This window comes from Diospyros lotus, chromosome 10 (genome assembly GCF_014633365.1).
Source record: "Diospyros lotus cultivar Yz01 chromosome 10, ASM1463336v1, whole genome shotgun sequence".
NCBI classification, from domain to species: Eukaryota; Viridiplantae; Streptophyta; class Magnoliopsida; order Ericales; family Ebenaceae; genus Diospyros; species Diospyros lotus.
Window position 1 is genome coordinate 33646708 of NC_068347.1, and position 24113 is coordinate 33670820.

At 37.5% G+C, this 24113-nt stretch overlaps 3 protein-coding genes across 4 annotated transcripts in view; 2 read left to right on the plus strand and 1 right to left on the minus strand.

Annotated features, from left to right (window-relative positions):
* LOC127811322 (uncharacterized) overlaps nucleotides 1-5820 on the plus strand; it is a 34578-nt gene extending 28758 nt beyond the window's left edge. The window contains exon 7 of the transcript XR_008025647.1: nucleotides 5575-5820. The gene's annotated coding sequence lies outside the window, so the exon portion shown is untranslated. The remainder of the gene's footprint in view (nucleotides 1-5574) is intronic.
* On the plus strand, nucleotides 1966-5978 carry LOC127811325 (chaperone protein dnaJ 20, chloroplastic-like). Its single transcript, XM_052351076.1, has 2 exons — nucleotides 1966-2660; nucleotides 5575-5978. Exons 1-2 carry the CDS (start codon nucleotides 2190-2192, stop codon nucleotides 5722-5724), a joined length of 621 nt encoding a protein of 206 aa, XP_052207036.1. The 5' UTR covers nucleotides 1966-2189; the 3' UTR covers nucleotides 5725-5978.
* A 593-nt stretch (nucleotides 5979-6571) lies between these two features.
* Nucleotides 6572-22967, minus strand: LOC127811324 (uncharacterized). 2 transcript variants are annotated; one of them, XM_052351075.1, is made up of 6 exons: nucleotides 22638-22967; nucleotides 21884-22399; nucleotides 21441-21703; nucleotides 11033-12038; nucleotides 10114-10746; nucleotides 6572-7232 (listed from the first exon to the last, which is right to left on the minus strand). In XM_052351075.1, exons 3-5 carry the CDS (start codon nucleotides 21513-21515, stop codon nucleotides 10265-10267), a joined length of 1563 nt encoding a protein of 520 aa, XP_052207035.1. In that variant the 5' UTR covers nucleotides 21516-21703; nucleotides 21884-22399; nucleotides 22638-22967; the 3' UTR covers nucleotides 6572-7232; nucleotides 10114-10264. The 2 variants fall into 2 exon arrangements, with proteins under 2 accessions (XP_052207035.1, XP_052207034.1); XM_052351074.1 differs by lacking the exon at nucleotides 21884-22399.
* Nucleotides 22968-24113: the final 1146 nt, after the last annotated feature.

The following is a 24113-nucleotide window of genomic DNA, read 5'->3' on the forward strand; positions in this document are numbered from 1 at the left end:
TTTATTAGTTAATTTTAATGATTAAGTGTTGAGTTTGGACTTCCAAAAGGCAACTCTTCACTCATCGTAGGTAGGATTGAAAATGTGATGAAATGAAATAGGTTATGAGGAGTAGGTAACTCTTTGTTCTCTCTCTTTCTAGTGGTGATACTTTCTGAAATTCTAGCCGACCTTTTACTCCTTGGCGGGGAATGAAAGATTTGATTGGTTGTGTAATTGAAGTTCTTTTTATTTTATTTTATTTTATGTAGGTGAAAGTTTTTGTTGACATTAGTGGGACCTTTTTATTGCTTGGGCTGCTAGAAATGCCTAATTTAGTCTTTAGGTGTTGGTAATGAGGATTTTAGAGGCCAATGTTACTTTTGTTGCTTTGGATAGAAGAAAGCAGTCATCAGAGGTAGTAACTAGGATGGTATTTATTTCATTGCGTGTGTAAATGGAGGTGTTATGTTACTGATATTTCATTGAAAGGTGATCACTGTTATATGCTAGTAGTATTCTTTTGCAATTATGTTCTAATATATGGTCATTAATATGTCACATTACTCTGCATGAAAACATTCTATAAATTATTTATTCGCTTTACATTCTCTTATTAGATTACTACCCCCATAGTTAATATAGAGATCAGCTCATTTGAGAACCTAGAATTGGGACCTGGTTTGGTGGATGCAATACACACATCAAAACAAAGCTTGTATAGTTGGTAATATCTTAAAAGAATTGATGATAGGATTGAAAGTGCTATGACACACCAAGAGGGGGGGGGGGGGGGGTGAATTGTTATAAAAATAATTTTTGAGAAACAGAGATATTTGTGAAGATTACAGATTCGTTAAATTTCAAGATCAAATGACACAATGAAGTATTAACTGTGTAAAGATAATTTTATTTTGAAAATAATGAATATGAAATCTTTATAGATGAGGGGTTAAAAGAACAAATTTAGTAAGGGATATATAGATGCTTGTAAGGATGAGTAAAAGAAAAATAAAACACAAACATGAGAGAACGACGGTTTATAGTGGTTGAGACAGAGGATCTTTATTCCATCATCACAATCTAAAAAAAAGGGGCTCGTTAAGTACTCGCTGCGACTCCTTGTTTTTTGAGAGTCACGGAGGGTCACCTTATTTATTTGCATGGAGGTGATTGTGACAACTTGGGATAACCTCTCAGAGTTGCACTCAAGTGTTATTGAAATTTACAGGGATAGGGCACAACTTGTATTAATAATAAATAAAGGGCCAAGTTGTAAGGCATAGTTTTGTCTAGCATTATGTGGAATTATGGATGAGTCCTGTGGGGTGAGTTGATGATGGATATATGTAGTTGTCAATTGATTGGACCATTAATGAACAGCTGGTTGGCATGAAATCAGAATGCTTTATCTGATAGGGAATTTTTTTTTTTTAAAATCAAAAATTAAATGGTTATTATAAGATATGATAAGAATTATTTTATGACAAGTATATATTTACAGATCGATAATATTATTTACTCTTTTATTATTAATATTTCGGTCTTGTGGTTTGTTTCTTAAATAAATATATAGATTTCAAATTGACCAAAATTCAGAGCCCAATTTGATTTATTTCCTTTTTAATAATCAAATTTGGTGGTGATTTTTTTTAATAGCAAAAGAATAAAAATTAAGATTTGAGAGATAAACCCATTTAATCTTGGTATTATTATTATTGTGATTAAATTAAGAAATTCCATTAGATCTTAATGGGATCGGTTAATAATAAATGAATAATTTGGTGTGAGATTGATTGGCAACTAGCAATAACATATGTTAATATTAAATAATTTTAAATTATGATGATGATGATGATGTTAATTAATAAAATAAAATAACTAAATTATTACGTGGGTTGAAACTGTGAAAGACCGGCAGACGTGAAATTACTATTATACCCCCTTGGGCTTGGATTTGGTGTGAGCGCCGTGAGTCAATCCAATTCGTTTCAGTAGTCGTCGTCTTCATCTCCTCCTCTCTCTCTCTCTCTCTCTCTCTCTCTCTCTCTCTCTCTTTAAATAAACCCTAAAAATTCTGTTTTCTGCTGTTCACCGCATCCCAGCGAAGGTCCAACTATAAGTCCAAAGATTTAGAGAGAGAAAGGCCCAAGTTTCTCATTCATGTTCGGCCAAATACCCTACTATTGGTTGTAGAGATAGGGAGAGAGATGTGCTGTAGCTACGGAGTGATACCAAGAAGCGACGCTCGCTTCTCTCTCCTTCCAGTCAAACCCTACCCGAACGCCAACAGTCGGACCTCCATACCGGACGCGTTCCTCCGCCTACAGAGAAACCGTGTCTGGTTCCGGAACCGGAACGGATATCCTCGTTTGAGCGCAGCGTTGGACGATGGTTCCGTTGTGGCGGCGTTGGAGGCGATGAGCTTCTACGAGCTTCTTGGGATTCCGGAGACGGGGACGCTGCTGGAGATCAAGCAGGCGTACAAGCAACTGGCGCGGAAGTACCACCCGGACGTGTCGCCGCCGGGGCGGACCGAGGAGTACACTCAGAGGTTCATCCGGGTCCAGGAGGCCTACGAGACGCTGTCCGACCCGAGGCAGAGGGCTCTTTACGACAGAGACATGGCCAGGGGGCTTCACCTCGTCTTCTCGGCTCGAAGGCGTTACCAGAGCGATGAGGTATCGTGCTTTCCTGATTTTCTAGGGTTCTGGTGTTGTTCGCTGCGATGTTATGTGGGTCTGTGTTTTCCCTTTGATTTGATGTTCTTTTGGTGGCAACTGATTTGGAATTTGGGGTGGGGGTATTTTGGCTGAAGTATTGATCTATGGTTTGTGGTTAGTTGATTTCGCAGATTGCTTTGGTGGTGTTCAATGTTCGTTTTCTGTGTTTAGGCGGTTTTTTTTTTTTTAATCTTATTTGCTCTTATTTGGTGGGAATTTGTTCGGGTTATGAGGGGTTTGCTGTATTTGTTACCATATCCTTGCTTTCGGATTGTGCGATATATACTCATGTTCATGCACTTGCTTCTCTTTATTTGTACCCTGTTCATTTGGATTGGTTCGGCAGCTTCAGAATTTTTTCTCCCCTGATTTAGTGGAATTAAGGGTTGCAGTTGTTTTTGTTGTTGCCATCTTTCCTAAGAACGCTCAACGAACTAAATCCAAGAAAATAAGATTGATCATAAATTAATTACATTCATGGATCCAAAAGTTCATGCAATCCTCATCCTCCATTCGAGCTAGGATAAGTAGTAATACTTTCAACCCTAGGAAATCTTAAGGAATTACTCAAATCCATAAGCAGAAAATATTATCAAATAGCTGTTAGCCTAACTTTGTTATTTGACAAGGAATAGTGAGCAATTAAGCTAAAGTTTTAACATGTCTATAATATGAGTGTAATTGAGGTGGGAATGTTATGGTGGGACAAGGCCATATGAGGAAAGAAAGAACTAGAAACAAGATTATCTATAATAAGTTGAATTGGTTTCTATTGATAACAAGATCCACATGACACAGTTAGGATGTTTTCAACATGTGGGAAAAATAGGCATTCCAATGAAAATAGTAAACAATAGTGTGAGTTTGTAGTGGAAGAGGTATAGGACCAGTGAGAAACCTTTAAGTATTGCATGGGATATAATGGTCTTGTGGAATATATAGTCATGGATAGAGATGTATGTTCTTTTGATAATCCATTAGCTATACAGGTTTATACAAATGGTCAGTTTCTTCGTATAAAATTTCCTATTAGTCATGAGATTTTGAATGCTAAATAGTTATATGTTTATCGGATCAATAGATCAATCTTTTACTCTTTTACTACATCATTTCTGAATTTCTTTCTGTCTTGATGCTTATTGTTTTTATTCATCTGGCATTTGTATATATGGCTCTGATTTTATCTTCCAGGTTATTTATTTTTTCGTTGTACGTGTTTTATTTATATTATTTTTGTTGCTTCAATGGCATATCTGGTGCATTTGCTGCATGACCTTCTATTGGTGGTTTGTTTTTATTTGACTTTCTTGAAAAGAGTGGAAGATTAGCATTCTCCAGGTTCACTTTTAATAAACTGAGATTGGACAACACTTGACCTTACCAGTTCCTCTAGTTTCACTTGGACTATTTTCCACTGCAGAAAGTTTAGTCTTAACTTATAAATTGACCATTGCTTAAATCACTATAAAAAAATCTAGAAATCATTGTTACTCAGGTTTCTGGTCCATAAACTTTGAGAGCATTTGGTCACACTTTTCTAAATTTTGGCAACAAAAGTAGAAAATGGTGCCAAAAAAATTCAGTAACTTCTGCAAAAAATGAAATCACCAAAACAATATTTCCACATTATTCTTTCCATTCTATTTTTTTCACTCCCCCCCATGCACAGCCCTAAGCTTTAATTTGTTTCTTCTTCCTTTCTTTGTATATTTAATCTTTATTTTCCTTTTCCATCCTTCCCATTGACGACCTTGACCTTCTTTCTTTTTTCCTCATTTTTTTCTTTAAATTTGGGTTTGCAAAGACCTTGGTTTGGTTTTGCTGCCAAATGTATACCCTAGTCTATGTAGAACCCAAAGGGAATCTGAGTTACTCTGTTTAGGTTCATTAATAATTGTACCCAGGTCTTGGATTCACCAGCTGTGGTGAAGAGAGGATGAAGAAGAGTGGAAAACCTGAATGAAGAAAAAAAGTCAATTTTTTTTTATAAAGGGCGTTTTTGTTTATTTAAATTGAATTAAACATATTTAATCACCAGATAAAAGAAACAAACTTTTTATCAAATACTATAGTCAGTTTCAAAATTTTGAAAACATGTTTAGTTTGATTTCTCAACAAAAAATGGAAAATGATCACAATTAAGCAAAAACTAAAGCTAAAAACAGAAGTTGAAAGTTCCATCAAACAGCCAGTTTCCTTTCCTGACCAGTTTTATGCATTGCTGAGGACAGTGATTCAGGTTTTGTACTGTGGTGACATGGGAGAATATGTGCTGCTAGATAAGTGTTGAACTTCAGTGGTAGTTCTATCATCAGGTGTTTATGTAGAACCTGAAAGTGAGAGTGATTCAGGTCACAGCCAATGAAAGCTGCAACTGAGACCCACAGGAAATTCTGAGAACCCAGGTTCTGAATAAAATTCTGTTTATGTAGAGCATTGTCCTTGGCTTTGTGCCTTTTGGTTTGTGGATATGTTCAATTGATGGGCGGTTATCAAGTGACGGAGCCCCACACACCCAGGTGCCCACTGATTTGCTTGCCAAAAATCGTTGCTCAGTAGGGACATTGAGCTCTGGAATTCTGCCAGTTTCAATTATTTAACTGTTGGAAATCATGCAGAGTGAAAGCTGCATAAATTCCTACCTTTCAAGTTGTTTGTTTGTTTCTGTCTTTTCTTTTTTATTTTATTTTATTTTATTTTTTGCTGTTGCTGGGGGCAGTTCCTGCATAACCACCATTAATTCCTTAGTGGATTATCTTTTTTGGCCTTTCTCAGGAAGAGTAGTTTTTCTTTCCTCCCCGCCATAGAAGTTGCTTTTGTTTTAATCTTATTTTTGGACCCTTATATTGATTTGGACTGTTTCTGGAATCAGCCAATGGAGGAAAGAAGTGAATGGAAGAATCGCTGGCAGGTGCAGCTATCAGAGCTGAAGAGAAGAAGCATGTATAAGGATGCGCGGGGAAATATGTCATGGGGTGCACGGATGCGCAGGCAGAGGAATGAATCATCCTCAGATTTATGAATACGTTATTTAATTTTGCTTGTAAATAGCCGCTGACCTTTATGCAGTATTAGGTGGAGAATATATTATATCATACTGCTTTTTTAGCATTGCTTACTACAATGGGGTTAAAAGTACTTTTGGAAATGGTAATCATGCAAATCTTGAAATAAAGATTGCAGTAGTCATGTATATTCTGTACCACATCTGCCTTAAAACTATGGCAAGATATCTTGTACATGGGTTCAGTAAGTGCCTCTTTTTGGTCCCAGCAATGTCTTAGCTTGTTGCCTGAACTGAAATTACTTGCAGCCGAATTTGATTTAGCTGTTACCAGTCCCACGTTTGAGCATGTGCTTCCTGACCATGATCATTGAGCCTACCTTCACTTTTTACCCTGATGTGATGAGAGATATTATCCAAAACATGGGTTGAAATTTAGTGTGTTTTTTTATGTTTATTTTTCGATGGACTGGGTGTCAATTAATTCATATCATGATCCGAGATGTACTGGGTGTCAATTAATTCATATCATGATCCGAGGACAGCTGCAGCTGAGCCCCCACAATAAATGCTGAAAACCCAGTTTGTGAAGCAAGAGTGCACTTGTACAGAGCCTTCATCTTGTCCTCGGGCCCATATTCGCATGTGGTTCTGAAATGGAAGAGCCCCAAAGTCTTGAATTGCTTGTGAAAAATCAGAGCTAATTCGTCCGCACCTTGCACTCAACGATTAGGTTGTCCCGTTTTTGGCCGTCTTCTTCTGGAACATTGTTGTCCATCAGAAACACCCATCACTATGAATTATTTTCTTGATTAGCCACATATAGCTGTGGAAAATCATCTATTTATGTGGTTAGCACGCAACAAACATAATACCAGATTTCATTCACTTGAAAAATGTAAAACATGATATCATCATTCACATAATACTTGCCCGCAAAGGAGATTTACAGTGACAGAATACACAGCAAAAATGCCAGAAAATCATCTCTGAAGAGCCACAGTTGCCTTACGTAAGTTTAATCTTCTCAAGAGCTCATGGCATCAAGTAATACCCCATCATAACGAATAGCATAAAGCAGACAGAACAAACGACACCCGATTGTATCTGCAAAGATTCAGCCAACACCTTTGATGTTTCAGTGACCCTAGCAAAGCCCGCATCAGTCTTCCCTGCCAAATAATATTTGCTGCTAAATAGCCATTCCTGGTAACCAAGAGCAGATCATTCCTTTACTTTGGAAATTTAAAAGTACCCGACCCAGATACTTGCAAGCCAGAATGGGGTGGCTTCATTGAAGCTTGCACAATTTGATCAACTTCAAACTTGCATGGGAAGCCTTTTCTTGAAAACATGAATGGCTAGCATCTAACCTTGCACTTCTTTGGGATGCCCAAAATAATCGTGAAGACAAGACCCATCATTATAGATGTACCTCTTCACCATCCTTCAATCGGGTCAGAACATTTGATGACCCCGCAGGCCACCCCCACTCGTCCTTTCTTGTGGTGGAATCTAACATTCACCTAACCAAAGGGGGAAAAAAGAATGAATCTTGGGGTTCAAGGAGTCCAGGTATAATAGCTTTCCACCCGTATATGATGGCCCATAATACTTTCACACTCTTTGGTCAGTCAAGTGATGGAGGGGAAGAATCAGATATCTTGTGAACAAGCAAAACATGTATTGGTAATTCTTTAAAAATTACCTAACGTGAATTTTCAACAATTCACCGTATCATTACCAACTAAGTCCGAAATACTAAATTTTCCTTTCTATAAGGCTCAGTTCTATCAAAATACTTCGATAAAACTTGAAAAGAAATATACATGCAGTAAAATACAGTATAAAAAAATAAAACATAAATACAATTTCGGGACAAATATTAACTCTAATCAAAGTTCTAAAATTGCAATCAATGGGGAGCATCCTGTTAACAAATTTTAACACATGCGGGTGTGCGTGTATATTGGTGCTAGGAGCTCCCAACTAGTTTCTGTCTTTATAAAAGATTGTCAACCAACAATTTAATAAGAATCCTTGTTAAATTTAAGGTGTGAGTATAATTTGGGAACATAGTAAATCACTTTACCAACATAATTAAATTATAATTATTCACATAGTAAAATGAGATCATAACAAGAATATTCAAAATCATCAAGAAGCTAACTAAATGGAAGTAGTTCTTTTAGAGTAAATTAGACTGCGATTCCACAACCCCTAAGAATAAAGGCCTGTCCACAAAATCAAATTTTATACAGAAGGAAAGCATCTATGGTGTATATATTCACATTAGGAAAACTGTCATAAATCACTATACAGTTCTGGAGAAAGAAAATAAAGGAGATCACATTTTTTACTACATAAAAGAATGCAGTTGTAAACATATGAATTGCAAGAGAAAATATGTCAATGATCAAGGAGAGTGGTAAATAAGTGTTTTTCTATGCATCACACTCAAAAGTATACGTGCAGGAGTTGGTGAAAACGACTGCTTAAAGCAGAAAACAAAATGCCCATAAATCTTTGAGAAGAGAAAAAAATTGCACAAAGCTGACATCGAGGAACTGGAACTGAAGACTGAATGGGAATATAAACAATCATATTGATCAAATTTTTGTGGAGCGGCAAAGACCACGGGTAGTTTCTTTTACACACAAGAAGAAAACTCATCCGAACTTATACGAAAGTAAAAGAATACTAGCATAAGCTTATACTGCATAGGGGAGAGCAAAAGTTCGGTTTAACCAAACTAACCTAACCGAACTGAACCGACCAAACTTGTCGATTTGGTTCAGTTTTTTTCTTGCATCGGTTTGGTTCGGTTAATTTTTCTCAAAAGTTTGGTTTTCGGTTTGAAGAACTGAACTAACTGAATCGACCGAACTTTAAAATAATGTTGTTTTGATGTTTATAAAACGACGTTTTCTTCGATTTTGTGTGTCTTCTATCGGTTACTTCGTTTTTTTTTTTTTTCATTTCTTTAGTTTAATCGGTTCGATTCGGTTCGGTTTATATGATTTCGGTTTTTTGGTTATCGGTTAGTTCAATTTTCCAAGTTAATCGGTCGGTTCAGTTTGGTTTAATCGGTTAGTGAATTTCGATCGGTTTGGTAACTGAACAAATTATTTACACACCCCTAACACTGCATAGTTGTCAAAGGTGCAAGGTGTGGTGCACTAAGGTGCAAAGAGTGCTTGGAGTTGAGACACAAGGTGCAAGGCTTAGGTGCATGCCTCATCAATGCGAGGGACACACTTATTTGAAATACGTATAGAATATTAATAACCATTATTTTCAATATATACCTATAAAGAGGTTAAGGCAAACTAATAAAATCATAAATAAAAAATAACCAACACTATGATAACAACAAATATTATTTCAACAAAGTACTAGAAATCTAAAACTTCAACATAAAGTATTGTTTAATGTTTTTTTTAAGTTTGATATATATTTGTTTTAATGTTATTATAGTTTGATATAAATTTGTTTTAACCTTTTTAGAATGGGGTTTTTGTCTTAATATTTTTAGATATGATGCATATTTGTTTTAATGTTATTATAGTTTGATATAAATTTGTTTTAATCTTATAGAATGAGGGTTTTGTTTTAATGTTTTTTGGGTTTGATATAAATTTGTTTTAATCTTTTTAGAATGGGGGGGGGGGGGGGGGTGTTTGAGTTGAAAAATAAGACAAATGGAAAATTTGTATTAAAGTTGTAGAGAAAGCATGATGAAGAAGGATTGTTACTTGGTTCGTGTCTCCAACTCCACACTCCATATTTGTACTATTATTTCAAACAGGATATATTACATTATGATCGATTAGCTCTCAATTACAGTCTGATACACATTTGCTTTAATGCTGTTAGGGTTTGATATAGATTTGTTTTAATCTTTTTAAAGATGGTGGTTTTGTTTTAATGTCATTAGAGCTTGATATATTTTTTCTGTAATGTTATTAGAATTTGATATAAATTTGTTTGTCTTTTTAGTTTTTTTTCATGGATTTAATATTTTTAGGTTTTGAAATAAGGTTGTCAAATTTGTTTTAATCTTGTATTACGCTTATCAGGCACAAAGGCACATGCCTCATGGATGGCCTCACCTCAGCTGTGTAGAGGCACACAGAGCTGTGCCTTGCGCCTAGGCACACCTTTGACAACTATGTTACAACCCCCCTCCCCTCTTCTCAATTTCTTAATCTCTCTCCTTTGTTGTACCTAGAAACTAATGGAGTGCACCTCTCAATGAATTAATGGCCAGATATAATGCGTTCAAAATTGTGCTTTATTTCTAGGTCCTGCAAAGATATATCAACCTACTAGAAAGCAATAAATAATGTGTGACGATTTCATTCAATAGAAACCTGTAAGACGTTATATCAGTCACACAGTACTTACCTGCAACAGAGATTGTACAGTGAAGGAATGCAGCAAGAAAGCTCTGCAAAACCAGGCAATCATATGTGAAGAGCCAAAGGTGCTGCCTACACCAAGTTTGGTCTTCTCATGAGCTCATGGCATCATGTCAAGTCATCCCTGGTTAAACCCATCAGTAAGGAATAACATAAGGGAGCGCACAAACATCGGCTGATTCAATCCACATAGCGTCAGACCACACCCTGGGTGTCTCAGTGATCCCAGCAGACCTCACATCTGCTTTCCCTTCCAGATGATCCTTGCTGCTATATAGCCATTCCTGGTCATCAAGTTCAGACCAGTCCTCCATTTTGGGAACTGAAAGTACCTGACCCAGATACTTGGTGTCAGGATGCGGTGGCTTCGTTGAAGCTGGAGCAATTTGATTGACATGTGTACTTGCAGGGTAAGTCTTTTTGGAAGAGATGGACAATGGCTTAGCATCTATGGTCCCATTTACCTTGCAAGCCTTATTATCCAACCTAGCATTGCAGGATGACCCCTGCCTATCAGAACTAAACAGGATAGAGGTTTGGCAAGGTTCCAATTTCCTCCCATTCTCCATTGAAAGATGAGGACTTGACTTTAGTATTTTATTAGGGCTAACATCAGTGCCTGCAAGGAAATTCAACAATGAAGTAATATTAGTAATACAAGAAGGATTATCACAAGCACAAGCTTGATGAAGTTCATGAATTGTCATGAACATCACACATTCAGGCATATCCTACGGTCCTACCAACAGAATATTTTTCTTATATCAGGAGCATCTCAGATATCCTATGCATCACTCTGATGTGGCACAGAGGCAAGATGTTTCTCTTACCACCAGTTAAAAACCCAATTTCTTTCAAAAATAAAAACGTACAATAACATCACAATTCGTTGTGTAAACACTCACCAGGGCAAATTCCATTCACCTGAAGGTCCTTCCTTTTCTTGAGATTTACCTGACCTGCAGTGTTCCTTTCACCATCCCCCGGAACATGTAGAGTTCTAATAATCTGATTGTTAAGGTTGGCATTCATGTTACTACCTTTAAATCTATTCTGCTCTTTATGCTTATGTTCACTTTTTCCCTCCACTTTCTCCTTTTTCTTCTCTTTTTTCTTGTCTTTATCCTTCCAGTTGTTTTTCTTCTCCCTACCATTGTCTTTCTGTTTGTCAACACCTTCACTCTGTCTGGACTTCTGTTCCATCCTTCCCTCACTGTATTTCTCCAAGGGCCTTGGCAATCCTCCAACTCCATTTTGGACCACAGCAGCAAGTTTCTGAACCACTGCTTGCTCTTCCGATCTTAAGTCAACCATGAGTCCTTGCCTGCTAATCATTCTACTCTCAGGTCTTTTGTCCTTGTTCTTTTCCTTCCCGCCAGCAAGAACAGCAATATCCTTGACCAGCAATCTGTCCATCTGCCCATCATTCTTCCGTTTCGTGTCTGAAAATCTCTCAACCAACAGGCTCCCAGTTCCCTTTTCTTCATCTTTAATCTTTCTGCCTGACTGATGTTCAAACTTAGATTCCCCCGTCCCCTCAGCAAAAAGGATGTTTCGATTAGGCTCCTCTTCACAGCAACTCTGCAACTGGAGGATATGTTTCCTTCCATCTGAGACACTGCTTTTGTCTGTATCTGACTCTTTCTCTTTTTGATTGAGCTTCTCCCCACTGTAGCTCTCAGATTGAGCAACAATTCCCTTCTCCCCTGAGGTGCCGCTTTTATCTTTATCTTTATCCTTGCCCCTTTCCTTCTCTTTATCCTTCTTTTTCTTGCTGTGTTTTTCTTTCTTTTCTTTACTATCTCTATGTTTTCTGTCACTTCTATCTTTCTCCCTTTTCTCCTTCTTTATTCTCTTGTCCTTGTCCTTGTCCTTCTTTTCCTTCTTATGCTTCTTCTCTTGGTGCTTCTCCTGAATGTTACAAAAAAGAATTGGAACATATCCAACTCAATATATACAGTTGTCACGTGTAAAATATAGTAAGAATCATTCTAGTGGCCAAGACTAGCACTATCAAATGAGGAAACTGACATAAGCCAAAAGAAACATTGGGAAAGGGAAATAAAAATGAGGTTGGTGCCAAATGGATTTTAGGTGTAGTCCTGGCGAGTAGAATAAAAAAGATCTTCTTGAAAGAATTTAAAATATTATGGCCAAATTTATCATCTTTGGTGGAATACTACAAACAAAAGAAAAGGAGGAATACTTTGGCCATTCCAGAGATACAAGAAAAACAAAAAATAAAGACAGAAATACTTTTCTAACCATAGAAGCAATTACCAGATGATAAAAAAAAACAATCATTTAATCCTCAGAGCACTTCCTATCTCTAGGCTTTCTAGAAACTAAAATTATCTACAGTAATGACATGGTTGTTAAAGAGCCACATTAGTTTTTTTTTTTTTACCAAGCTTATTATAGATATCGCATTAGAAAGGAAACATAATAATCAGCAGCTTATTGACCGCAATTCATGCATAACACATAGTGTCATCTTAGCCAACACTAGGTTTAAAAAATGGGATGAGCACTTAATCACATATAAAAATGGCATACCAACCGCCCAAATAGTGAGACAAAAAGACCAACTACATTGTTAGGATTGTAAAGTTATACCAGGAAAATGTAGGAGACCACTGAACATGGACTTGTCACGGGCTACTCTTAATTCCCTTACTACCCTTAAAATTCTTGCTGTAAATGCTAGTATAAGAGAGTAACTAACTGCACATTTAGCAGTAGTTATAGGGCGGGAGCAATAAGAGCGGGAAGCTCCTTTTCATTCGAATTTGTAAGCGATCAGTATAAAAGGTTGATCGCTCATGATAGAAGCATGAATACATTGATTCCAATTCGGAAAAATTCCCTCTCTCTAAAATTCTCTATTCCTTCTCCTAAATTCTCTCTCTCTCTCTCTCTTTCACGTGAGTTCTCGAAGAACCAAGAGCTCTCCTCTGTCAGGCTACACCTGACAATTTGGTATCATAATGATACAGGCCAATCGAGCTGCAAGCAGATCTAGTGATGGCAGACAGCACAAGGATGAAGAACATGGAGGCGCAACTACACCAATTTGGGTCCATGGTCTCGGACTTACAGGCACGAGTAGATCAACTCGAATTGGGATCAAATCGTAACCACGAGGCGATCATTTCCATTGACCGCAAATTGGATGGGGCGGTCAATCAGATCAAGGAAGAGGTGGGAATGCAAATCAGAGAGCAACTTCAAAGATTCATGGTTATGTTTGCGTGGCAACAACCGGTAAGCCTCTATCCAGATTTTCCTCCGATAGAGTGGATCCGATTCTTCCTAGCCACGGGATGAGTCAGAGGAGACCAGTAGCCTCGGAGGTTGGGGAGGAGCCAGGGGAAATGGGAGAGTACGTGACTGGCCGGAGGCAAGGATGAAATGGTAGCCTTGGACATCCCGGGATACCAATGCCAAAATTGGATATCCCCATGTTTGATGGGAATACACCTCGCTGGTGGAATTAGGCGATGTGAAAGGGCATTCGAGTGGTTTGGAATTCTGGAGCACTAGAAAGTGGTCATAGCTGCAACCTACTTAAACGATGCTAGGGATGATTAGTATCAAGGATGGACGAAGACGAGGGAGGAGTGTCCTTGGGCAGAGTTTGCAACAGAACTTTGCAAGAGGTTTGGAGAAAGGGGAATGACTGACGTGATGGAAGAATTTAACAAGATTAGGCAAAGTAGATCGGTGGCTGAGTACCAGAGAAAGTTTGAAGAGCTAAAGGCACTGATGCTCAACCATAACCCTTACCTCATGCAGGCTTATTTTGTCTCCAGTTTATTAGTGGTCTGAATGACGAATTGAAGCCTATGGTGAAGGTGCTATAGCCCTAGACTCTTAAGCATGCTACTAATAGTGCCTGGTTGCATGAGTTGACAGTGGAGGCACTCATGAAGAAGCAGTTGTTGGTTAGTAGGGGAGGAACACACAATGTGTTAACTCCCCTGAGAAAGGCTCATATCAAAGAAAATTGGAAGGGAGTACAAGGAATGCGAAATTCACTACCACCAGCTCCCACAGCTCAAGGAGAGAGGCTAATAGAGCAGAGGAGACAGGCCAATCTCTGCTATAAGTGTGGGGACAGGTACTTTCTAGGACATCAATATCGAAGACAATTGTTGTTGCTAGATGGAGAGGAGGAGTGCTTGGGGGAAGAAGAGGTACTGGAGGCCCTTGAAGAAGAGGAAGACAATGGTGAGATTTTGTAGCATGCCTGAGGGGCCTAGCTAACAATAAGATTATTAAAGTGGAAGGAAGAGTGGGGGATTGCAAGCTTGTGATTCTCATAGACAGTGAGAGCACCCACAGTTTTATAGATAAAGAAACGGCTAAGAGGCTGAAATGTTCACTAATTAACACTCAGCCACTGACAGTGACAGTGGCTAATGGCAATAAAGTGGTTAGCAAATCAGCTTGTGCAAGTTTTTGCTGGACTATACAAGGGGAAAGCTTCAAGATAGATCTTAGGCTGCTCAAATTGGGAGGTTGCGATATAGTCTTGGGAATAGACTGGATGAAGCATGTGAGTCCCATATGCTTCAATTTTAATAAGATGGAAGTCACTTTTGAGAAGGATGGGAGAAGGTTGATGTTAGTGGGGAGCAAAGAGGTTGGCATGCGTAAAATGATCACCAGAAAAAGACTACAGAAACTACTCAAAAACGAAGGATGAGTAGGGTGATTTAGCTTTTTTTCCATCCAAGCAGTAGAAGAAGAGGAGCCCAAAGAGCAAAGTGAGCTGCTGTTGGTGGTAAGGAGCCCTCATCAAACTACTTAGGAGGTAAGGCAATTTGACTCATTAGATTTACTGTTGGTTGCGTATGAAGATCTGTTCAAAGAGCCCACAACCCTACCTCCACCCCGAACCCATGACCACACCATTAACCTTAAACCCTAATTCGAACCTTGCAATTCCAGGGCCTATCGTTATCCCCTAGCCCAGAAAACAAAAATAGAGAAAATGATCAAAGAAATGCTACAAAACTCTCTAATCTAGCCTAGCCATAGTCCCTTTGTGTCCCCGGTATTGCTAGTTAAAAAAAAAAAAATGGTTCATGGCGTTTTTGTGTGGATTACCGACAACCAAATGCCATGACTGTCAAGGACAAATTCCCAATCCCACTTATTGAGGATCTCTTGGATGAATTGAGGGGGGCAACTATTTTTTCTAAACTAGAACTTCGAGCTGGCTATCACCAGATTAGCATGAGCCCAAAAGACACCCATAAAACTTTCTTCCGTACTCATCAAGGCCATTACGAATTTTTGGTAATGCCCTTTGGCCTCACCAATGCACCGGCTACATTCCAATCCTTGATGAACCAAATATTCGAACCACACCTCCGTACTTTTATACTTGTGTTTTTTGATGATATTCTGGTATATAGCCGAGACTTTGACCAACGCATTACATACCTAATGGCTACTTTTGAAATCCTTAGAGTCAACCAACTGTATATCAAAATGTCGAAGTGTTCCTTTGCACAAAAAGAAGTAGAATATTTGGGGTATGTTATTTCTGGAGATGGGGTCAGCACCGACCCCAGTAAGGTGGCAGCTATGCAAGAGTGGCCAAGACCCGCAAATCGTAAGTCCTTAAGGGGCTTCCTCGGGTTAACAGGGTACTATAGGCGATTTGTGAAAGGGTACGGTATAATAAGTCGACCACTAACCTAATTGTTAAAGAAAGATGCATTCAGGTGGGGGCTGGAAGTTGAGGCAACGTTTGAACAACTGAAGAAGGCCATGAGTGAGGTGCCAGTGTTGGGATTGTCGGATTTCAGCAAAACATTTGTAGTTGAAACAAACACTTCTGATAATGGGGTGGGAGCGATATTGATGCAAGAGGGCAGGCCCATAGCCTTTCTCAACCAGGCATTATCCCCTTGACATGAAGGGCTAAGTATTTATGAGAAGGAGTTTGTGACAGTTTTATTAGCAGTGGAAAAATGGAGATGCTATTTGAAAGGAGAGCAGTTTGTGATCAAAACTAACCACCAAATCCTCAAATACCTATTGCAGCAGAGACTCCACACACAATTATAGAAAAAAGGTATGGCTAAATTAATGGGGCTTGATTATACTATACAATATAAAAAAGGGAAGGACAATGTAGTGGCAGACGCTCTATCCCGTTGTATGGAAAAGGGAGAAACCACAGCCATTTCAGTGACAATACCCGAATGGTATCAAGAAGTAGCAAGCAACTATGAGTTGATGAAAGAGATATTGGAGCAGTTGGTGTTGAACCCTAATAGTAAGAAAGGATACACATTACAGAATGGGGTGCTAAGATATAAAGTGAGGATAGTGGTTGGAGATTGCCCACAAATAAAAGACAAGATCCTCCATGCCTTACACGAATCTCCTTTGGGGGGACATTCGGGGATTCAGAACATATACATCAAGGTCAAGCAATTTTTCTTCTGGCCAAAGTTGAAGGAAGTAGTAGTTCAATTTGTTATGGGGTGTGATGCTTCTAAACGATGCAAATATGAAACAGTGGCCACACCTGGACTCCTACAACCTTTAGAAATTCCTGGGAAAGCCTGTCCATGGACTTTTTGGAAGGGCTTCCTAAGTCCAAGGGGAAGAACTGCATAATGGTAGTGGTTGATTGGCTCACAAAATTTGCCCATTCCATCGAGTTGTCCCACCCCTATACCACCCAAGAGGTCCCGCGAGTATTTTTGGATCAAGTTATTAAGTTACATGGGGTTCCCAAGACCATTGTCTCTGACCGTGACAAGGTCTTTACTAGCTTGTTTTGGCAGGCTCTATGGAAGAATATGGGAACCAAACTTAGCATGTCATCGGCCTACCATCCTCAAATGGATGGGCAGACGAAAAGGTGGTTGCGGGGGTGGTATAATTCCAGTGGCTGACTTTAGCTCAATGGTGGTATAATTCCAGCTACCATAGTTCTATACGAAGGTTGCCATTTGAAGCTCTTTTTGGATATAAACCCCTTATCTTACCAGTACCCCCTAGTTTGTTAAGGTGGTTGCGGTGGATGACTACCTTCAGCAGCGGCAAGGAATTCTTCAACAGTTAAAGAAAGACTTAGCTATGGCAAAAAACAGAATGAAGCAACAAGCAGACAAAGACCGAAGCAAGAGGGAGTTTTCAGTAGGGGAGTCAATGTACCTAAAGTTGAGATCAATGCAAGTGAGGGCGGTGACTGGAGAGCCAACTACTAAATTAAGCCCGAGGTACTATGGTCCATTCTCTATAGTAGCAAAATTGGGAAAGGTCGCTTATCAGCTCTAACTACTGGAGGGATCTCTAATTCACCCGGTCTTTCACGTGTCATTGCTTAAGAGAGGTGCGGGAGACCAACCTAGTAGTTCCCGCCTACCCACCAAGAGTCCAGGCCAGAGTTGGCAAGGGAACTAGAAGCTATCCTCGACAAAAGAGTGATCCACCAGCACGGGATGGCCCTAATGCAAGTGTTAGTGAAGTGGAGCCAGCTGCCTACCGAAGACAGTACATGGGAATGCCTCCCAGAACTGCTCAAGCAGTTCCCGAGAGTTGCCAGTTTACTTTGTATTTCTTGAGGACAAGAAAGTCTTCAAGGGGAGGGTAATTGTCACGGGCTACTCTTAATTCCCTTACTACCCTTAAAATTCTTGTTGTAAATGCTAGTATAAGAGAGTAACTAACTGCACATGTAGCAGTAGTTATAGGGCGGGAGCAATAAGAGCGGGAAGCTCCTTTTCATTCGAATTTGTAAGCAATCAGTATAAAAGGTTGATCGCTCATGATAGAAGCATGAATACATTGATTCCAATTCAGAAAAACTCCCTCTCTCTAAAATTCTCTATTCCTTCTCCTAAATTGTATCTCTCTCTCTCTCTCTCTCTCTCTCTTCCGTGTGAGTTCTCGAAGAACCAAGAGCTCTCCTCTGTCAGGCTGCACCTGACAAGACTTTTGGTCATTGACATCCATACCGAAAAATGGAAGAGAAAAAATGACATGAAGCTCAAGAATTAGATGGTGGGATTTAAAAGATGAAAAATAAATCATTTCCAAGGAAAAAAGTGTGTGATAGACAAGATTGAACCATAGAAGGATAGGCTAACAAAATAGGGAGTGAAATGGCCACTATAGCAAAAATGGTTCTAGGAGAGCCAAAAGGAAAAAGTCCCAAATCAAAAAGAGTCTTGGAGGTGGAACGAAGAGGAACAAAAGAAAATCAAAACTAAAAGAGCTTGCTACAAGGCTTTATATAGATGTCGCAATGAAGAAAACTTAAAAGAGGTATAGTTTGGCCAAAAAAGAAGTGGAAAAGGCAGTTAGTGAAGCAAAATCAAAACCTTACAGAAGTTTATACCAACAACTAGATACAAAAGATGGAGAAAAAAAAAATAAACTAGCTAAAGTAAGTGAGAGAAAAAACAAGGGATTTAAGCAAAGTAAAAAGCATAAAAGATGAAAACCAAAAAGTACTAGTAAATGATTGGGCGATCAGGGAAAGATGAAAGGAGTATCTTTTGCAATTATTTATTAATGAGGTGAAGAAATAAGTGCTACGTTAAGGCATCTTAGTAACTCTAAAGAAGATAGAAATTACATGTTTTATAGACGTATATGTCCAAATGAAATAAAGCAAGTATTGAGAAAGATGAAGAAGAGTAAAGCAATTGGACCGAATAATATATAGATTGAAGTACGAAAATACATAGGGCATTTTTTGGTTAAAAATTATTTAATGTGATCCTTAAATCATAAAGGATGTCAAATGAGTGAAGGAAGAGCAGTTTAGTGCCTATTTACAAGAATAAAGAAGATGTACAAAATTGTGAAATAAAATATTTGAGTAATCAATTTAATGACCAAAATATGAAACTTTAGGAGAGGGTGATTGAGCAAAGATTAAGAAGAGAAAAAGGGGAATCGAAAAACCAATTTGGTCCATGGTCAACAATGGAACCTATATTTGTTGAGGCACTTAAGAGCCATTTGATATCCGGATTAAATAGTAACGGGATTAAATTAAATAGCCCCATCCCATGTTAGGTAATCCCAAGTTTAAAGGAGATATAACGTTAAAATAATACTATCCCGGGTTTGGTATGGTAATCTTAAAGGAGGTATAACTAGACTAGACATATTGCTAAATGACCATTTTACCCAAATCAATACAACTTTGAAGTAAGAAATATATTATATATTATAGTTAAATATATAAAATATACAATATATGGCACTGGAACATGGATGGGCTACTCAATTCAATCTTAGGCGAGGTTGAAACCCCACCACGAATGAACAAAGTTGATGTAGAAGAACAGCCAAATCACCACCTTGGTAGGCCACCCCAAGGATACAGCTATACCCTAATCCCTAGGAATCCATCACAACGGAGAAGAGAGAAAACAAGAGAAAATTCTTCTCTAAGAAAACTGTTGTTTATTCAATTGATTTTACTTGATTAAAAACTACTACATGACACCCCTATTTATAAAAGGGCATCCAATACTAAAGAGGAAAATAGTTATAATAGGAATCCAACTCCAAATAAGAATAAGAATCCAAAACCAAAAAAGGAAAACAAAATATATTCTTAAACAACTAGGAACCCTAAACTGTATCAATATGCAATATACAATAAATTATATTATGTATTCAACATATATAATATATATTAGGGAGGAGAGAGATTGTTTTGGCCTTTTATGCGAAATGTGGGGGGCAAAAAATCATCCACATGTCAAGCAATTTAATCTCACCGAAGTGGGATTAAATTATCCCATAGGGGGGGAGGTGGATAGTTTTATCCCACTTTGGTGGAATAAAACAGTCTTGGGAGTAATTAATAACACTTGACACAGTATCCCAAGCATGGTATAACCATGTCAAGTGGTGTTACCTCCTTTCTATCCTCCTACCAAACACCTTGTAAAGGTTTTAAATTAAGTAGAGTGAAACCCAAAAATATGAAATGTAAGTTTAGTAAAAATAAATCTGGATGAGGTTATGGTAAAACTGAAAGATCAAGACATAACAAGAAAAAGAAGTTCAAATATCTTGGATCAGTCATACAAAAAGATGGGGAAGTTAGTGAGCATGTTACCCATAGAATTAAGGCAAGACAGTTAAGATGAAAAATACATCAGCCGTTTTATGTGATAATAAGATTCCATTAAAGCTAAAAAGAAAATTTTATGTGAGGAGGGGATCCAATTATCATCCCTATTTGTTGATTACCCAAGCATATTGATAAATAAACCAATAGCATGAAACAACAAGGAAAATAACACTCGCGAGCATTAATCCCACTAAGTGGAACAACATTTAAGAAAGCATTAAATAACAAATAATTTATAATTGCTATATGCCATCTCTATATTAGCACAAAGAGAGTCCAACTATGACACTAGAGATTGCTTGCCACTAAATATACCAACACAAAATTTGCACATCAACTTCCCAGTAGTTTAAACCACACGACCATCACCATTTGGATATATTACACAGATGAAATGTAGGATTCCAACAGCTACATATATACACGAGCTGAGCAAACACTAGCCATTATCTTTCAAACTGCCTAATGTAAATAAAGCTCTAATCAAAAATGGATTTCATGATCCCAACCGAGAAAAACTTCGGATCAGGATAAGATTTTGTTAAATGATAGAAGAGTTTGTAACCATGCTGAATTTGTCTAAAAACAATAGTTGAGGGCTACTCTATAAATTAGTAATGTAATGAAAGACCCTCAAATTTTTCCATGGGGGGAGCAAATGTAAAAACTAAGAATTAGGAGCGGTCAAGGTAACATTTTCCATAAAACAGAAAAAATTAATAACAGTTCCTGTAGGGGAGGCCAGTTGCTTCCTTTATAGTTCCCTGAATGTCATATAAACTCGAAGCATTGAATGAGTACAATCATTTCCCATGTTAGGTTGTAATGCCCAAGCAGATGAAAACAAGAATAAAACATAAAGCCAGTAGCAAAAAAATCAATTCTTCTGACGCACTGAACTCATGGAGAAGGAAATACCTCAAGAAATTCATTACACCTAGTTTTAGTTAAACACCCGTAGAAGGATTTATGATGGTGCATTGAACTCAAGTGCAAACGTGAGAGCAAAAGGACAAAAAAGAGTTCCACTGTCTACTCAATAGTGTAAATGGAGATGAAATTAGCATTAAATGCTTTTTGGAATCCACATTTATAAAGAATGTGACAGACATAAAGCACCAAGAAAATCACATTAGAACTTTGGTAATTGGTACGCGAACAAGTAGAAGAGCAATAAATGGATTAACCTTTTTTAGCAAGTCGTCATCATCTCTGGCCTTCTTTTCATATCCAGGTGGTGGAAATGGAAAGCAGCGAGACATTGCACAGGCCCACAGAACAAGCAAATTGGTAACCGTCCAAAAACAAAAATGCTTCAGTTATTTTCCTCCAGCACTGTTCCAAGGGAAGGAACCAGTAACTATGCCCCTGTCCATGCAACATGTCCCCGCATCAATTTCCAGCTTCAGCAATACTCCAGGCACTTTTGTGACACCACGACTCACAAAATCTGGAAACCAAATTTAAGTCGCTTTTAGTTCCAAATGATAACCAGTATAAGATGAACAGATTTCACTTCAAAACTAAAAACATACTACAGTTCACTTTGCAGATAAAAACCTATTCAAGCACCCAATGTTAAAACTGCTAAAATAGTAGTGATTATGACAATGTGAAGTCCAGATGCAACCTAACAAATGCAACTGTTTTGGGTGCAGATTCTGCTCAAACTAGGTTAGCCCGAATGGTTTTCTGAGGAAAGACAAAGGCCCGCTACAATCTGATCTTCTTCCTTGCCTGACCAGCCAACACAGAACCATCAACTCCACCCAGTGACCAGGACCCAGACCCAAAATCATTCCCAACCAAAGATCAAACACTCCAAATTGGCACAAACCCAGAACGTTTCACCTACAAAGGATAATCCTCTTGAAGCCAGATTGATGTGTACACAACTCTTATAATTGCAATCCTCTCCCATGCCCCTGGCCCCATTTTTCTTATGAAAATTCAGTGTCCAAACTCACATCCAAATAACAAGCCTCCCCGCCCCGATCCAAGGTGAAAGAATACTCTATTTTCCAGCACAAACCTCAGTACCAAAGATCACCTCCTCAAATCCACAATCAATGCCTGATCGAAACCCTAACTAGTACAAAACTTGCGGATTTTGAGGCTTCCCAGTACTAGCCGATCTGACGAAACCCTAAGAAAATCAAGTCGGAAAAAAAAAAAAAACTTCAAGATCGGGGCAATTCCAAAAACAAAAGAAAATTGAAAGATAACAGCGTTTAGCTTCAAGTGACTACTTAGCAAACAACCAATCCTTAGAATCAAATATCCAATCAGTAATGCTCCTAAGCTCGATATAACGAACTGTCCGTGCGCGTGTATCTATCTATATACATATATAGACAGAGAGAAAGAGAGATGAAGTTATTGACCTTGTCCGTACTACAAAGAAAGAGGAGAAGATTGTAGGAAGAACAAGATCTCGAAAATCCACTCCCATAAACCCCACCCCAGTTTTTCTCTCTTTTTCTTCTCTTTTCCTTTGGCAGTTCGAATTATTCTCTTGGAGTCACATGACTTTCCTCTCTCTCTCTCTCTCTCTCTCCAACTGGGTGTCACAGTCGTTGCTGCTGTATCTGGGAATTGGGATTTGGGAGGGAGAGCCGGAGAGAGTCTCGGAGTCTCGAAGAAGGTTTTGTTCGGAAATCACACGCGAATCAGAGAGAAAAAAGGGGACAGCTTTAGCGTACCCAATCCCATTTTTGTAGACGGAGACATTTATAGGTTTTAAGGTTTTATTTGCCTTCGCTTACCCTCAATTTTTAATTTCTATTTTTTAAGTGTGTGTAATGTTCGCTTTAAAGGGTTTAAGACGTATTTTTCAAATTACGTGTTTTAAATCATCAAAATTATAGAAAAATGATTCGAGAAATGTCAAAAGTATAATCTTTAGAGTTTAAGAATTAATAAATATCTAATATAATTAAAATACTTTCATAACCACTTGTCGATACTACAAATTCTATAATATAGAAACGAGATTCTTAAAATATTAAAAATTTATAAATTAAAAACATATGATGCTCCGCACAAAAATACTTTGTTTCAAATATCTAAATTAATGTATTATTTGATTTTTGTTTTTATTACATATGATATTGGGTTAACGATTGTATTAAAGGTTTTTGAACATCCATGAATTACCAATTTTATGTATTAATTTGTGGAATTGTGTTGTCGATTTGATTTTAGTGCGATAAAAGGAAAAAAAAAGTGATTCTTTACCTCAAATATATATATACAAAAAATTGGTTTTTTTAGTGAAAAAAATATAATAAAATTTTCATCACTTAAAATAATGTTTAGTTATAAGAACATTGAAAGAATTATAGTATACAAACAGTTTTAATTATGAACTCATTTTTGTCATCTGTTTAGTAGTTTTATTATTAAATATACTTCTTTTTGGCAGAAATATTTTTAAATAATTTGGTTAAATATTAAATTATTTTGTATAAAAATATAATTTTTTGTACAAGTGCTTATTTTGTTTTTTTTTTCATAATAGTAAACCTTGAGATATCAGAAGATTGTAGATTCGAATATGTTTAAGTATAACATTGTGTAATTGTTATGTCTATCTGAGTGACTAGGGCCTTAATATTCGTATTGTAATAAATCTGTTAATTCACTTAGGGTTGTAAAATAGATAAATTGTTAATATTATAAAAAATAATAAAGGTCTGAATCAAAAGTTATTTGTAATTAAAAAGTTTTTTGAGTTTCTTATATTATAAAATAAAAAAAAGTCACAATATTATTAAATGAAACCATCCGATGTTTTGGTGTATTAATCTAAAAAGTTATTTTTTAAAAAGTTTAAAAGCCAATAACTTAATTAAAAGTAT

Coding starts and splice junctions, on each gene's coding strand:
- LOC127811325 (XM_052351076.1), top strand. CDS start 2,190: ATGTGCTGTAGCTACGGAGTGATACCAAGAAGCGACGCTCGCTTCTCT. Junction 2,661..5,574: donor GGCGTTACCAGAGCGATGAG/GTATCGTGCTTT, acceptor TTCTGGAATCAG/CCAATGGAGGAAAGAAGTGA.
- LOC127811324 (XM_052351074.1), bottom strand. CDS start 21,515: ATGTCTCGCTGCTTTCCATTTCCACCACCTGGATATGAAAAGAAGGCC. Junction 12,039..21,440: donor ATGACGACTTGCTAAAAAAG/GTTAATCCATTT, acceptor TGTAACATTCAG/GAGAAGCACCAAGAGAAGAA. Junction 10,747..11,032: donor GGTGAATGGAATTTGCCCTG/GTGAGTGTTTAC, acceptor ATTTCCTTGCAG/GCACTGATGTTAGCCCTAAT.